Source organism: Erpetoichthys calabaricus, chromosome 4, assembly GCF_900747795.2.
Source record: "Erpetoichthys calabaricus chromosome 4, fErpCal1.3, whole genome shotgun sequence".
NCBI classification, from domain to species: Eukaryota; Metazoa; Chordata; class Cladistia; order Polypteriformes; family Polypteridae; genus Erpetoichthys; species Erpetoichthys calabaricus.
The window spans coordinates 195,174,030-195,189,589 of NC_041397.2; the positions used below are offsets into that span (position 1 = coordinate 195,174,030).

At 40.7% G+C, this 15,560-nt stretch overlaps 1 protein-coding gene across 3 annotated transcripts in view; it reads left to right on the forward strand.

Annotated features, from left to right (window-relative positions):
* Positions 1–15,560, forward strand: part of zgc:112083 (uncharacterized protein LOC550461 homolog) — a 62,520-nt gene that overhangs the window by 24,804 nt on the left and 22,156 nt on the right. For all 3 annotated transcript variants that reach the window (XM_028800128.2, XM_028800129.2, XM_028800130.2), the window contains one exon: positions 8,744–8,882. In XM_028800128.2, the coding sequence (XP_028655961.2) occupies positions 8,744–8,882 (139 nt within the window). The remainder of the gene's footprint in view (positions 1–8,743; positions 8,883–15,560) is intronic.

Here is a 15,560-nt window from a genome sequence, read left to right on the forward strand (position 1 = left end):
TGTGTTGCTGACCACAATGTCAGACCTGCAGTTCCCGAGACGCATATACTGAGGTCTGTTTGTAAGACAGTCCACGATCCATGCCACCAGGTATGAATCTACTCCATTCTCTGTCAGCTTGTCCCTAAGGAGCAGAGGTTGGATGGTGTTGAAGGCGCTAGATAAGTCCAGAAACCTAATTCTTACATCACCACTGCCTCTGTCCAAGTGGGAGAGGGATCGGTGTAGCATATAGATGATGGCATCCTCCGCTCCCACCTTCTCTTGGTATGCAAACTGCAGAGGGTCGTGGGCGTGGCGTACCCGTGGCCTCAGGTGGTGAAGCAGCAGCCGCTCCATGGTCGTCTTCATATGTGATGTCAGAGCGACAGGCCGGAAGTCATTCAGCTCACTAGGACGTGATACCTTTGGGACTGGAGTGGTACAAGATGTTTTCCAAAGCCTCAGGACTCTCCCCTGTTCCAGGCTCAGGTTGAAGATGCACTGTAGAGGATTCCCCAGCTCCGGCGCACAGGCCTTCAGCAGTCGTGGCGATACTCAAGTTTCCTCAGCTCTCTGCTCACCTGTGCTGCTGTAATTGTGGGTGGGGATGTCTCTCCTATGCTGGTATCAGCAGAAGGATGGGTGGAGGGTGCAGTACTCCGAGGTGAGAGTGGGTTAGGGTGGTCAAACCTGTTAAAGAAGTTGTTCGTTTGGTTTGCTCTCTTCACGTCGCTCTCGATGGTGGCACCCTGCTTCGAGCTGCAGTAAGTGATGATCTTCATCCCATCCCACACTTCCTTCATGCTGTTATTCTGCAACTTCTGCTCCAGCTTTTTCCTGTACTGCTCCTTCGCTGCCCTGAGCTGGACTCGGAGTTCCTACTGCACGTGCTTGAGCTCATGCTGATCACCGCTTTTAAAGGCCCTTTTCTTCTGGTTCAAAAGGCCCTTGATGTCACTTGTAATACATGGCTTGTTATTAGCATAGCAGCATACTGTTCTTACTGGAATTACAATGTCCATACAGAAGTTGATGTCAGTAGTGCAGTCAACAACCTCCTCAATGTTCTCACTGTGTGACCACAGCAGGATATCCCAGTCCGTAGTTCCAAAGCATTCTCTCAGAGCCTGCTCTGCCTCAGGGGACCACTTCCTAAATGAGCGTGTGGTTGTAGGTAGCTCTCTCACTCTTGGTTTGTAGTGAGGCTGAAGCAGAACCAGGTTATGATCTGCTTTCCCAAGCGCAGGCAGCGGGGTGGCGCTGTATGCGTCTTTAACGTTTGCGTACAGTAAATCAATAGTCTTATTTCCCTGTAATGTGATGCACAGTACAAATCTTTAAATGTAGGTTGTTCATTAAGAAGACACAAGACTAACATGCTTAGCAGGTTTATAAGTAAGACATATTTTGAGGTTAAGTTAACAAGCCTAATGTTTACTAAGTGGCAATTTCAAAGTATTCTGTTTTGTTCCAATTTAAAATGTAAGCTGCTTGATTTCAAACAAGCACACTGACAAAACTGAAACCACATCTGTTTTAATTAAGGAACAAAATGAAGGTCTGAATTCATTAAATTGGACTTTCTTGCTATTTGACTACACAAAGACTTCTCAAATTTTTTTTTCCTGTGTATTACTCTGCTTTCTTTAATGTAAATGCTATGCTCCCTGTTAAAGGGATGCATGTAAAGGCTCTTTTTGTTTAAGCTGCATGAAGATTGCTTAAAAAGAAAAAGAAAAAAATCACACTGGTTCAACTACCGTAAAACCTTGCGTAAAGAAGTAGTACAACTAAATTACTGTAATGCGTAGGAAAGCAGGATCTAAAAAAATAGTTTTGTAATTACCCAATTTACTGATAATCAGTGGAGCCTTTTTTAGTGAAATAGACTGATTTAGATTGGTGGCTGATCAATCTGCGCATCCTTCGAGAATATTTAAGGTATAAATTTTCTACACACTCATTCTTTCTACATCAGACATTGTGCTGCTTTGAAATAGTGTGTGAACTGCTAGCTGCCTTTCTGCACAGTGGAAGGAGCAGGCAAGGGTTCTTTGGAGGGTTTTATAAATTTTATTGCCATCAGGTGCTCCCCTCTCTCAGTGATGGGAGAATATAAAAATGCCACTCAGCCCCAGCATAATGAACCAGGTCTTGTTACTTGCATTACTGATCTTTGATCTGGTGTTTTTCCCCAAATTACTTTGGTTACCTATAAGAGAGAAAATGATATTGGCCTTGTCGTGCTTTTTTTTATAATTTTAATCTGTTTCTAAACTGCTCGCATCACCAAGGGTAAACCTGTTATTAATCAATTTTTTTCACATGAGTTGGTGTGGCTTTGCACTACTGGCCCATGTTGTAGAAATGCCACTGCACAAGATCAATTGAACTGCTCATTGAAAGACAAAGTTAATCTTGCCATTGTGTTTTTAAAAAAAAAAAAAAACGGGGTTCAAAGATCTGTGCAAATGGCTCAGCAGAGCTAAGGATCAAAACTTAAAACAGTTGTTTCTGCTGGCTTTAGAGTGGGGAAACCAACTGTATATATAGAAAAAGCTCCTGTTGTTCATGTTAGTCTAATTAAAGATGGTCTTAATCTTTTTATGCCTCTGGGTTTAAGTGTGGGGTGTTTTTTTTTTTTTCCCCCCACACCAATGCCCCATGTGCATTGGATATATGTATATGTCTTCAACTGTTTACTGGTCATTCAGTCCATCGTGTTAAATGCCCTGCTTCCCAGATATCATTTCTTTGTAGATATCATTGTAGTAAAAAAAAAATCTTAAGTATGAAGCATACATTCACTCTGTCGACAAAATAACATTAGTATGGTCCAAAACAAAAAATGCCATCTGTAAAATAGCTGTTTCTTAACCATGCTACACCTTTTGAGAAGGTATATTATTCAAATGGTTTTGAAATGTTGAGTGGACTTGGTGTAACACTTATTATGCTCATTTTAAAATATAAGAAGTTCATTTTTTAAAATGTACAATGTTGAGCTTTTCAGCCCCTTTGGTTGGCAGCATGTGTTAGGTTTTCAGCAAATCAAACTCTAGATTGTCATGGACTTTTTTTTCTGAGTTATGAACATGGTCTGTTCCTTGCATCCTGTCGTACCCATACTGTTTTTATAAACTGTATTATTCTGAATTGTAAACAGGATTCTTATTTTTATTCATTTTGAAGTGTGTATCTCTAGTAGAACCCAATTATTTTTATACTCTCCATAACCTCCATCTAGGGGTGGGCGGTATGACCAAAATTCTATATCACGGTATTTTTCTAAATTATCCCAGTTTCACGGTATTTTTTTCCCATGCATGAGTGGATGTTAACCACATTTTCCACTGCAGTTACTGCAGTAGACTGGCTAAGAATAACCTATTCCACTGTCCTGAGCATTGTACAAATGTGCACACAAGTATTAATACAGGTTTGCGTGGCCCCATAAAGTGATAGTTTTCAAGGGGGTGCCACTAATGAAGAGAAGGAATCACATCGCATGACAGATGCAATCAAAATATAGAACCTCTTTATTAAACAAAGTTTGCAAACAACTTAAACTAAAATTTTGACAACATATTCTCAACCATCCTTAGAGGCATTTAGACTTAGTAAAATATCCAGAGGTGCTTGTCAAAAGTTGTATTGCACTGAACATGTCTTAGAAAAGGAATAAATAGTAAATATTTCTTGTAAACCAACTACACTTTCTGTTAATGTTAACCATCTCTGTCCACTGACATGTTAAAGAGACTTTTTAAATAACTTTACCATCATTAAACTGCATAATATTTAAACTAATAAATAATAACAATAAAATAAATAGTGCAACTTCCAGTAATAATACTATTACTTCAAGACTTCAAGCCCAGGTGCATTACACAGTATTCACCAAATTAAAATGATATAAAACCAGTGCAACTTGGTGATGACATCTTTACCAACTGAACCATCATTTAGGCAAACTGCATTAATATGGACCTTGCTTCAAGCTAAGCTATATACATAAATAATAAAACTGCACCTTGCATTTATGATGCTATTTGTGGTATAGCCCTATGGAATCGTATTAAGGCCACGGTGAAGAAGAAAAAATACAGACACAGGGAAGAAAAAAATAAACTATACGTAGAGAATAAAGTCGACATGTTGACTTTATTCTTGACATTTCCACTTTAATTTTGACACTTATGTCGAGATTAAAGTCGATATTTCCACTTTGTTCTCGCCGTTTATGTCGATATTAAAGTGAACATTTCCACTTTATTCTCATGGTTTATTTTATAATTAAAGTAGAATGTCGTAAACCAAACTTCATCCTAAAATCAATGTTTAATTTAGTAGATTTTCTCAAACTTCTTAAGTTAGTGTAGCACATTTAAATGCTTTGTGTTAAGTGTTCCCTGACCCAGTTGTTAATCACTATGCTTCTTAAACTGACTTCCTCCGCACTAAGAGGAGGCGCCGGCAGAGATCACCGCACAGCATACATTCACTTCATGATATTCCTGCTCTCTGAAAATTTAGAATGCTAAGATAAATACTTATCATTTTCATGATGAAATGCATTAAAGCAGGTATTAAACATGCACGGTAGTGAGGCGGTAGTGCTGTTCCCTCGCAGTAAGGGGTCCCCAGGTGTATGTTCAGTGTAGAGAACTTTATGGCAGGTGTGACGAAGCTCGAAAAAAAACGATGTATGAATGGTTATCGCAAAGATTTACCTTAAATATTGTGTCGGAGACACGAACACAGAATTCAATGGATGTTCATCTGAGCAGGCTTTCTTTATTGCATGCGTTATGTCTGTCTGATGTACCACAACCCCAGTTCCTATCTTTCCTTTTTCTTTCTCCACATAACCAATCACCACATGATAAACATCTTTGTGAAATTAAAACTAGTTATAAACTTAGCCCATGGAGTGTTCAGAACTTTAAAAATCTTCATTATACACGTTTAATAATGCCATCCATTCAGGGTTGTGCCCATCCCAGTAAGCATTGTGTGAGGCAGGAGCAAATCCTGAACGAGTCGCCAGCACATCGCAGGGTAAATCCGAGCAAAATATACACTAGCAGGGTCAGTCTAGCATAACAAAACCCCACATCCTACATGACTTTGAAAGGAAACTGAAGCGCTGAGTAAACCCACCAGAAAAATATGCAAATTCAAGGCATGGTACACCCGAGACACCCTTGCTGCGAGGCAACAGTGCAACCTCCATGCCACTGTGCCCCCACATGATTAATACATGCTTTAATGCATTTCATCATGAAAATGATATGAAGTACAGTGATCCCTCGCTATATCGCTCTTCGCCTTTCACGGCTTCACTTTATCGCGGATTTTATATGTAAGCATATTTAAATATATATCGCTGATTTTTTGCTGGTTCGCGGATTTCTGAGGACAATGGGTCTTTTAATTTCTGGTACATGCTTCCTCAGTTGGTTTGCCCAGTTGATTTCATACAAGGGACGCTATTGGCAGATGGCTGAGAAGCTACCCAACTTACTTTCTCTCTCTCTCTCTTTCTCTCTCATCAGCTTTGTACCAGCGGTGCTTCGCATACTTAAAAGCCAAACAGCCCTATTGATTTGTTTGCTTTCCTCTCTGTTTCCTTTGAAGAGGAAGATATGTTTGCATTCTTTTAATTGTGAGATAGAACTGTCATCTCTGTCTTGTCATGGAGCACAGTTTAAACTTTTGAAAAAGAGACAAATGTTTGTTTGCAGTGTTTGAATAACGTTCCTGTCTCTCTACAACCTCCTGTGTTTCTGCGCAAATCTGTGACCCAAGCATGACAATATAAAAATAACCATATAAACATATGGTTTCTACTTCGCGGATTTTCTTATTTCGCGGGTGGCTCTGGAACGCAACCCCCGCGATGGAGGAGGAATTACTGTATTTATCTTAGCATTCTAAATGATCAGAGAGCAGGAATATCATGAAGTGAATGTATTCTGTGCGGCGATTGCTGCGGCGCCTCCTCAGTACAAGAGGAAGTCAGTTTAAGAAGCACGTACTGATTTAACATGGCTCGGGGAACACTTAACACAAAGCATTTAATGTGCTATATAACTTAAGACGGGGTTTGAGAAAATCTAGTAAATTAAATATTCATTTTACGATGAAGTTTAGTTTATGATGTTCTACTTTAATGACAAATTACGAGAATAAAGTCAACATGTCGTCACACTATTACACAGTACCCAGGTACATTACACTGTATTGAAAACAAATAAAACAAGTACAACTTGGCTTGCAGTATTATCCAGTATTATAGAAACCGTATTTATGCATTTGAACATAATAGTCCACATCTGACCTTTTAAAACCAAAGTATCTCCAGGCAACGGCCGTGACTCCTTTTTTTCGGCAAAAGTTCTTCTGTGTCATCATGTTCAACTTTATCATCAGCTTCAGTTTCGGAATGTTCTCTGTCCATTTTCACTGGGCAATACCTACACTACCTATTTAGCGGTGTAGCAGTGAAAGAGCCCCCACGCAACACCTCTGTGATTAGCGGTGTAGCAATGAAAAAGGACCCCACTTGAACAGTTTCCCGCTGCGCCACATTCCAAATGTCGTTTAGGCAATTTAAACCGGTGTTGCGGTATAAGAAAAATCCATATCATAACAAAAATAAAAAAATGTTTTCGTTCTGAACCGGTATACCGCCCAGCACTACCTCCATCAACATTTCTTGATCTCTTATTTCCCCTATAAATATTATGCTTTCAATATAAGAAATGAAGAGTTCACTGTTTCAGATGAAATCGTGCTGTACTAATGAAAATATTTCACCAAAACAATCCTCCTAAAATTATTCTCAGTCCTTAAGCTAAATAAGAATTCTAGACCTTATATCTAGGGATTTTTTATAAAGTGTGGAAATAATATTCATATACTAACATGTATCCTTGCATGTTTAAAACAAATGCATGCCTTCTGCGTTAGTAAGTAAGCTGCCACTTATGTATGTCACTAGTAAGATGGAAGGGTAATGACTTATCCCACGTATTATAGGAGTCTGTAAAATTGAGTGCCGTGTGGTAAAGTGGAACATAACATTCTTTGGCCGGTTTAATGTAGTTTAAGGGTGCTGATGGGAATGTCCTGTGCTGACAGAGCTGGCCCAGGGTTGGCTTCCTACGTGTTTTGTGTATTGCTCCACTGCAGAACCCAAACAAGGCTGCAGGTACAATTTGTGTTAACCTAATATGCACAATTTGGAGATGTGGGAAGAATAGTAGAGGTATCTGAAGACCTGCAAAAACTACACAGCTGGTAACTAGATATGGTATTTGAACCTAGAATCATTGTGCCGCACTAAGTGTATTGTGCTCTTTAATTTCCTATACGCTGTATTAAAAATGTTGTTTTTCCCCCCCAAAATAACTGAGTTTTAATGTACTACTTTACTGTATTAACATAGTAGGCACTTTATTAAATGTGTCTATAGTTCTTTGTGTGAAGAAAAACTTGAATATTTGGGGAAGCCAATTTAAAGAATAATTAGGATCCAATATGCTAATTTTCATTTTAAAAATTTCAGTTATGGCACTTCTTAATCGCCATTTGCTTAAACTGAAAATGTTCATGTCCCTGTCTGTCTGTCTTCATAGCTCAAATTTTGCAGTCCAAGAATTACACTGCTTGCTCATTTTCAGGAATTTATTGAACACGATGTCTTTCTTTAATATGAAGACCAAAACTGCTCACAATATACTAGATGAGGCCACACTTGTGTATTATAAAGCTAATGTATACACTATACTGTAGAACAAGATATCTTACTAGCCGCCTTAATGATTTCTTTAGTTGACAATAGCATGACCTTAAATACTTTTTGGTAAAAAGGTTGTGTGCCTCTTGATGAGGTCTGTGTATGTTCCATTAGCCATCTTCTACTGCTTACCACATCACCAGTAAGTGAAAGCTGCTGGAAGAGTAGGAAATTAAGTTAAAAGGGGCTCTACATGGCTCCAGCAAAAATGCTGTCACTGTGCTTCAACATACCCCTACCTTACAAAAAAAAAGTTAGAATTTTGTAGTTATAGCTTCATTAGCTTAATTGAGATGCAAATGATACCTCAGTCTTTGACAAATCAACCATGCAAATTACCATATATCAAGGATATTTTTGATGGGGTAGAGTCTAGTGGGTTTTAGACTGAGAAGAGTCTGCAGTAATGAGATTTTAACTGTGAAGTAAATGTAAATTGCATTTGTGTTAGAAACTTTAGTGTTTTCCCCCTGTGGACACTTTTTGTGACTGAAGACAGAGAAGAAAATTAAAATTAGTAAAAACCTTTTATTGATACATACCAGACAAGGGTAAAATGACAGAGAAATACAGTCCTAGGACACCGCACTTCATCTGCCTCGAGCGCAGATGTGCTTGCTCTTTTATAGCTTTTCTAGTCTCCTGATCGTAGACCACGTAAGCAATAAAAATAGCGTCCTGACTCATTTTGTATTATTCCAATTGGTAAAGTCTTTACCCTAAAGGTACATTTTCTTGTCACACACATCATTGAAAGAAAACTTACAGAAAGTATATATGCTTTTTGTCACGTACGCAAAACACAAACAAGTTTGATCATTCTGTCCTATTTTCTGTACTCACACACACACATTTTGTTCAATTACATCATTTTATGTTTTTACACCCCGAAATAGTAATAGCCAAGTGTTTGTAGAAAAAAAAATGTTAATTTGAAATGTTTTGTTTTGTCCTCAGTTTTAAAAACCCTCACGATCTGCGTAAACATATGGATACCCATAATGAAGGAGCTGCTTTCCACTGCAGTGTGGAAGGATGTAAATACTCCTCCCGAATGGCACACACCATGAACCAGCACTACAGAAGAGTCCATGAGGTATGCTGCATTATTTCTCCTTAGTTTTATGGATCGGTGATGTGTTATACTGGTAAAGCATAATGTGTATTTAATGTAATTAATTACACTTTAGTTTGTGTGTTCTATTAATTGGCACTACATTTCCACACCAAATAAAGGGGAGGAAATAGGCACATAAGGAGGGGGATTTATGTGTTATCAATAAACTAGTGTGAGGGGGTAGAATCCTTAGTGTGTGTATAGAAATGTTCCTGTAATTTTTTTTTTTTTATTTTTTTTATGCTAATTTGAAACCTGGGTTGTTTATGTTCTATACAGTGCATCTGGAAAGTATTCACAGCGCACCACTTTTTCCACATTTTATGTTACAGCCTTATTCCAAAATATATTTAATTCATTTTTTTCCTCAGAATTCTACGCACAACACCCCATAATGACAACATGACTAAAGTTTACTTGAGATTTTTGCAAATTTATTAAAAATAAAAAAATTGAGAAAGTACATGTACATAAGTATTCACAGCCTTTGCCATGAAGCTCAAAATTGAGCTCAGGTGCATCCTGTTTTCCCTGATCATCCTTGATGTTTCTGCAGCTTAATTGGAGTCCACCTCTGGTAAATTCAGTTGATTGGACATGATTTGGAAAGGCGCACACCTGTCTATATAAGGTCCCACAGTTGACAGTTCATGTCAGAGCACAAACCAGCATGAAGTCAAAGGAATCGTCTGTAGACCTCCAAGACAGGATTGTCTCGAGGCACAAATCTGGGGAAGGTTAGAGAAAAATTTCTGCTGCTTTTGAAGGTCCCAATGAGCACAGTGGCCTCCATCATCTGTAAGTGGAAGAAGTTCGAAACCACCAGGACTCTTCCTAGAGCTGGCCGGCCATCTAAACTGAGTGATCGGGGGAGAAGGGCCTTAGTCAGGGAGGTGACCAAGAACCCGATGGTCACTCTGTCAGAGCTCCTGTGTGGAGAGAGGAGAACCTTCCAGAAGGACAACCATCTCTGCAGCAATCTACCAATCAGGCCTGTATGGTAGAGTGGCCAGACGGAAGCCATTCCTTAGTAAAAGGCACCTAAAGGACTGTCCGACCATGAGAAAGAAAATTGTCTGGTCTAATGAGACAAAGATTGAACTTTTTGGTGTGAATGCCAGGCGTCACGTTTGGAGGAAACCAGGCACCGCTCATCACCAGGCCAATACCATTCCTACAGTGAAGCATGGTGGTGGCAGCATCATGCTGTGGGGATGTTTTTCAGTGGCAGGGACTGTGAGACTAGTCAAGATAAAGGGAAAGATGACTGCAGCAATGTACAGAGACATCCTGGATGAAAACCTGCTCCAGAGCGCTCTTGACCTCAGACTGGGGCGACGGTTCATCTTTCAGCAGGACAACGACCCTAAGCACACAGCCAAGATATCAAAGGAGTGGCTTCAGGACAACTCTGTGAATGTCCTTGAGTGGCCCAGCCAGTGTCCAAACTTGAATCCGATCTCTGGAGAGATCTTAAAATGGCTGTGCACCGACGCTTCCCATCCCACCTGATGGAGCTTGAGAGGTGCTGCAAAGAGGAATGGGCGAAACTGGCCAAGGATAGGTGTACCAAGCTTATGGCATCATATCCACATTACTAACCGAGAATGCTAAACCGGATGGACGCAGGGACATCCAGCCATGGGCCGTAGCCGCAAAAAGACGTACTGCGCAGGTGCCCCAAGAAATGAGGCGCCGCAAGAGGCAGCCGCGACCACAGAAAAAAGGATTGAGCACAGAAAAAAGGAGTCAAACGCAGGCGACACACACAGCGCCGCACGAGCACCCAGCCACACACAAGCAACGGACAGGACGCACACAAAGAGGACGATTCAACAAGCCCCTGGCACACAAAAAAAAAAGAGCCCGCAACCCCCCCACACACAAGCAACAGACGGGACACACACAAAGAGGAGGATTCAACAAGTTTGATTCAAACGCAGGCGACGCACACAGCGCCGCACGAGCACACCCACCCCCACCCCCCCACACAAGCAACGGACGGGAGGACAAAATAAATAAACGCAGAAGTCTACACCGCGCATCTCAAATGCCGGAAAACAAGCAGGCAAGGCTCCAAAAAGAGAAAGCTCAACTGACCGACATACAAAAACGGGCAAGGCTCAATACAAACAATGCACGCCGTAGCCGCAAAAAGACGTACTGCGCAGGCGCTCCAAGAAATGAGGCACCGCGAGAGGCGGCCGCGACCACAGAAAAAGTATTGAGCACAGAAAAAAGGAATCAAACGCAGGCGACGCGCACAGCGCTGCACGAGCACCCCCCCCAATCATCCCCCCCCCACACAAGCAACGGACGGGACACACACAAAGAGGTGGGTTCAACATGCCCCTGGCACACAAAAAGAAAAGACGTGAGCACCACACAAAGCCCATTGGACACTAAACGGGACAGACTACGGACATAGCACACGAAACGTACACAAAAACGACGATTCAGACCCACGACCACAGTAACATAAATAACAAATGACACACAAAGCCCCATTTCTAAATGGACCGTCCGTATTAAACATACGCCATCTCAACACGTTCACAATATGCAGCATAGGTAGATCTCATTACAATGAGGCACTATTAACCGTTCAACCGCAGAAAAGGCTCCATATTAACAGTGAGTGCGATCCTCCTTATTACTTTATCCATATTTCTCACTCTCAAGAACAAACAAGTCATGAATTCACGATCACGGGTACAAAACGATACCGCTCGGATAACGGGACCAAATACAATTGACACTATGCAGCATAGGTGGATCTCATTACAATAAGGCACTATTAACCGTTCAACCGCAGAAAAGGCTCCATATTAACAGTGAGTGCGATCCTCCTTATTACTTATCCATATTTCTAGAAGAAAAAATGTCTCGGCTCCAAAAACGCAAAGCTCAACTAACACAGTTACAGAAACGAACCCAAATGGACAGACACACTGAACGTAGACGCATGCAGGGCGCGTCTCTCCGTGCTGCATCGAAACAGGCATGAGTTCAAACCGAAAGACCTCGCGTCTCAGACATACAGAAACGGCAGCGAGGGGACAAAATAAATAAACGCAGAAGTCTACACCGCGCATCTCAAATGCCGGAAAACAAGCAGGCAAGGCTCCAAAAAGAGAAAGCTCAACTGACCGACATACAAAAACGGGCAAGGCTGAATACAAACAATGCACGCCGTACACTACAACGGGGTTCTCACACAGCACAAGCAAATCGATTACAGCTCCAAAACAACACGTCCCAAATACTGGACATACAACGACGCGCCTCTCAAACGGCACAAGCAAAACATACACGTCACGGACATCAACACCAGACACCTGCTAAACGCTTGCGTTAGCTGACAACGCGTTCAATAATGAGTCCACTATTCAGGACAATTCATTAGGATTAATGAATGTCATTTGCAATCATTGTCATTCACTTAACTTCCCTAAAGAAACAACTAGCAATACAAGTAATGAATTTACGCGTTGTTCTCAAATGGGTCAAATTAGACTGCCTCCTTTACATTCATATCCTGAATATCCACAGAAGCTTCTAACTAACGATGTACCTAAAAGTAAAAACTTTATGAACTGCATTAGATCCTACAATAGTTCATTTGCTTTTGCATCTACCGGAGTAAATATCCGGCCACCAAAAGGCAATGGCCCATACTGCTTTCGCATATGTGCACAAATACTGCATCGCATTGGAACAGTGCACCCTGAAACAAATCAACAACGCAAATATGCCTAAATCTACATCCTAGATCCAGATGACGCAATCTATCAATCAAAGTGCTGAATCGCAACAGGCACGGATTCAAAACGAAACAGCTCCCATCTCAGACATACGTTAACGGCAGCGAAGGCTACAACGGGCTTCTCACACAGCACAGGCAAATCGATTACAGCTCCAAAACAACACGTCCCAAATACTACACATACAACAACGCGCCTCTCAAACGGCACAAGCAAAACATACACCAGGAAAATTCATTCGGATTAATGAATGTCATTTGCAATCATTGTCATTCAGTTCACTTCCCTGAAGAAACAACTGGCAATACAAGTAATACATTTACACGTTGTTGTCAAAAGGGTCAAATTAGACTGCCTCCTTTACATTCATATCCTGAATATCTACAGAAGCTTCTAACTAACGATGTACCTGAAAGTGAAATCTTTATGAACTGCATTAGATCCTACAAATCGGTATCCACTATGAACATTAACGATGGCACTGCACGTGACATCCGTCTTGCAAAACTGTTAATTATTGATGAATGTACAATGGCATCCAGTCACTTACTCAACACCATTCATAAACTTCTACAAACGTTTATGAATAATAATATTCCCTTTGGAGGAAAGGTACTTTTATTAGGAGGAGATTTTAGACAGTGCTTAGCTATTCTTCCACATGCCATGCGCTCAGCTATTGTTCAGTGCACCTTAAAATATGCAGACAATTGTCATTGCTTTCAAAAGATAGTTAGTACAAAACATACGATGTCCAGAACCAGATCATAACAATTGCTTATTACAACTGGGAGATGGTACACTCACCAATACAGATGGACTTCACCCAGATATTATTACAATTCCTCAAGCCTTTATCTGCGACGACTTAGTTACAGACAGATTTGGAACAGCAATCTCATTACACCAAATGCCCCTTTTAACACAATGCACTATATTATGTCCAAAAAATATTAATGTGGAAAACATAAATACCCAAGTCATTCCATTACTTCCTGCAGAGACACCACTCTTTCTAAGCTCTGACAAACTTGACTCTGATCACGACAATAACCATCTTCATTGACATTACAAGTTCTGACCTGGAATTACCTTTTACACTTAAACGGTGTGTACAAAGAAATTTTCCAATAAACCTTTACACTGTGCCACACACTTTATTGTTTGCTTTCTGTTTGCATCATCTACACCTTCACACTATTCTATATCTCATTCATACATCACGCTCTTTGTCATTCCCAACACCAGGGGTTGGCGAGTGAAGCGAGCAGGGGGCGGAGCCCCCTAGTTTAAAAAGACTTGAGGCTGTAATTGCTGCCAAAGGTGCATCAACAAAGTATTGAGCAAAGGCTGTGAATACTTCATGTACATGTGATTTCTCAATTTTTTTATTTTTAATAAATTTGCAAAAACCTCAAGTAAACTTTTTTCACGTTGTCATCATGGGGTGTTGTGTGTAGAATTCTGAGTGGGGAAAAAAATGAATTTAATCCATTTTGGAATAAGGCTGTAACATCATAAAATGTGGAAAAAGTGATGCGCTGTGAATACTTCCCGGATGCACTGTATGTGCACTCTTCATTTTACATTGTAGACTAGTCCTTCTTTTGACTTGTGTACAAATGTAATACTGGGGGGTGTGTTGTACTGTGTAAATGTCAAGCTCTTAATCTAGTCAAATGTTTGTGACCTCATTGAATAAAATTACAGCAAATATCTAGTGTTTTCCAAAAACTTGATGGTGAGAATGTGTTTTGTTCACAAACTTAGAGAAATGTTAGAACTGTTAACATTTGAATCTGATGATTGCATATCGCGCGGAACTGACCTCTGTACTATTCTTTCCTCTGCATGTCCTGGAGTATAAAAGAAACAACCCCATGCACCCAAAAGTGGACACTGGCAAGATCGGGGGGGGGGGGGGGGGAATAAAAATAAACGGTCACTGATTACACGTGCAAGAAGGCGTGCAAATGAATATGAATAATGTTGCATCAGTGCCACAATGTTTTCCAAAATGTACTATACAGGTCATAAAATGAGTTATTCCAAATATCATATATACCTATGTCTGTTTTTTGTCAGTGCTGTGATGACATCATCTATAATAATAAAAGGCAAAGCCCTCACTGACTGACTGATTGACTCACTCACTGACTGACTGACTGACTCATCACTAATTCTCCAACTTCCCGTGTAGGTGGAAGGCTGAAATTTGGCAGGCTGATTCCTTACAGCTTACTTACAAAAGTTAGGCAGGTTTCATTTCGAAATTCAAGGCGTAATGGTCATAACTGGAACCTCTTTTTTGACAATATACTGTAATGGACGGCAGCTCGATGGCCGTGGGAGGCGGAGTTGAGTCTCACGTCATCACGCCTCCCACGTAATCACGTGAAAAGACTGTGAACGCAGTAGGGAGAAATGAAGGAAGAGCCGCAAACCGCGAAGAACAAAAAATTCATTAAACAATTGAGAAGGGAGCGAAACAATAAGAAGCGAGCGACTGAAGCATACAAGCATCTTCATAAGGGAAACAAAGCGCAGTGTAAAACATAAGTTTAAATTTAGTTTATAGAAACACTCCCGCTGCGGATTGCAATAACATATTCGCGAGAAGTTTAATGAGAAGACACGAGGTATAAACGAACCACACGCCGTAGCGCAACGTTAGGGGCTTCACCTCTGCCGCTGACGTTCGAGATTCGATTCCCAAGAGGGGATGCAATGAGTGTGTACGCATGAAGAGCACAGAATTAGGGCGAAAACACGTGTCGCATACTCTTTGCATAATTTGAAAGTAAACAATTTCAACCATTCTATGATCTGCTTCTCGCAACTAAAAGACGGCACATGGCGGATGTTAGCCGACTTGCTGACCGCAACGTTAGGG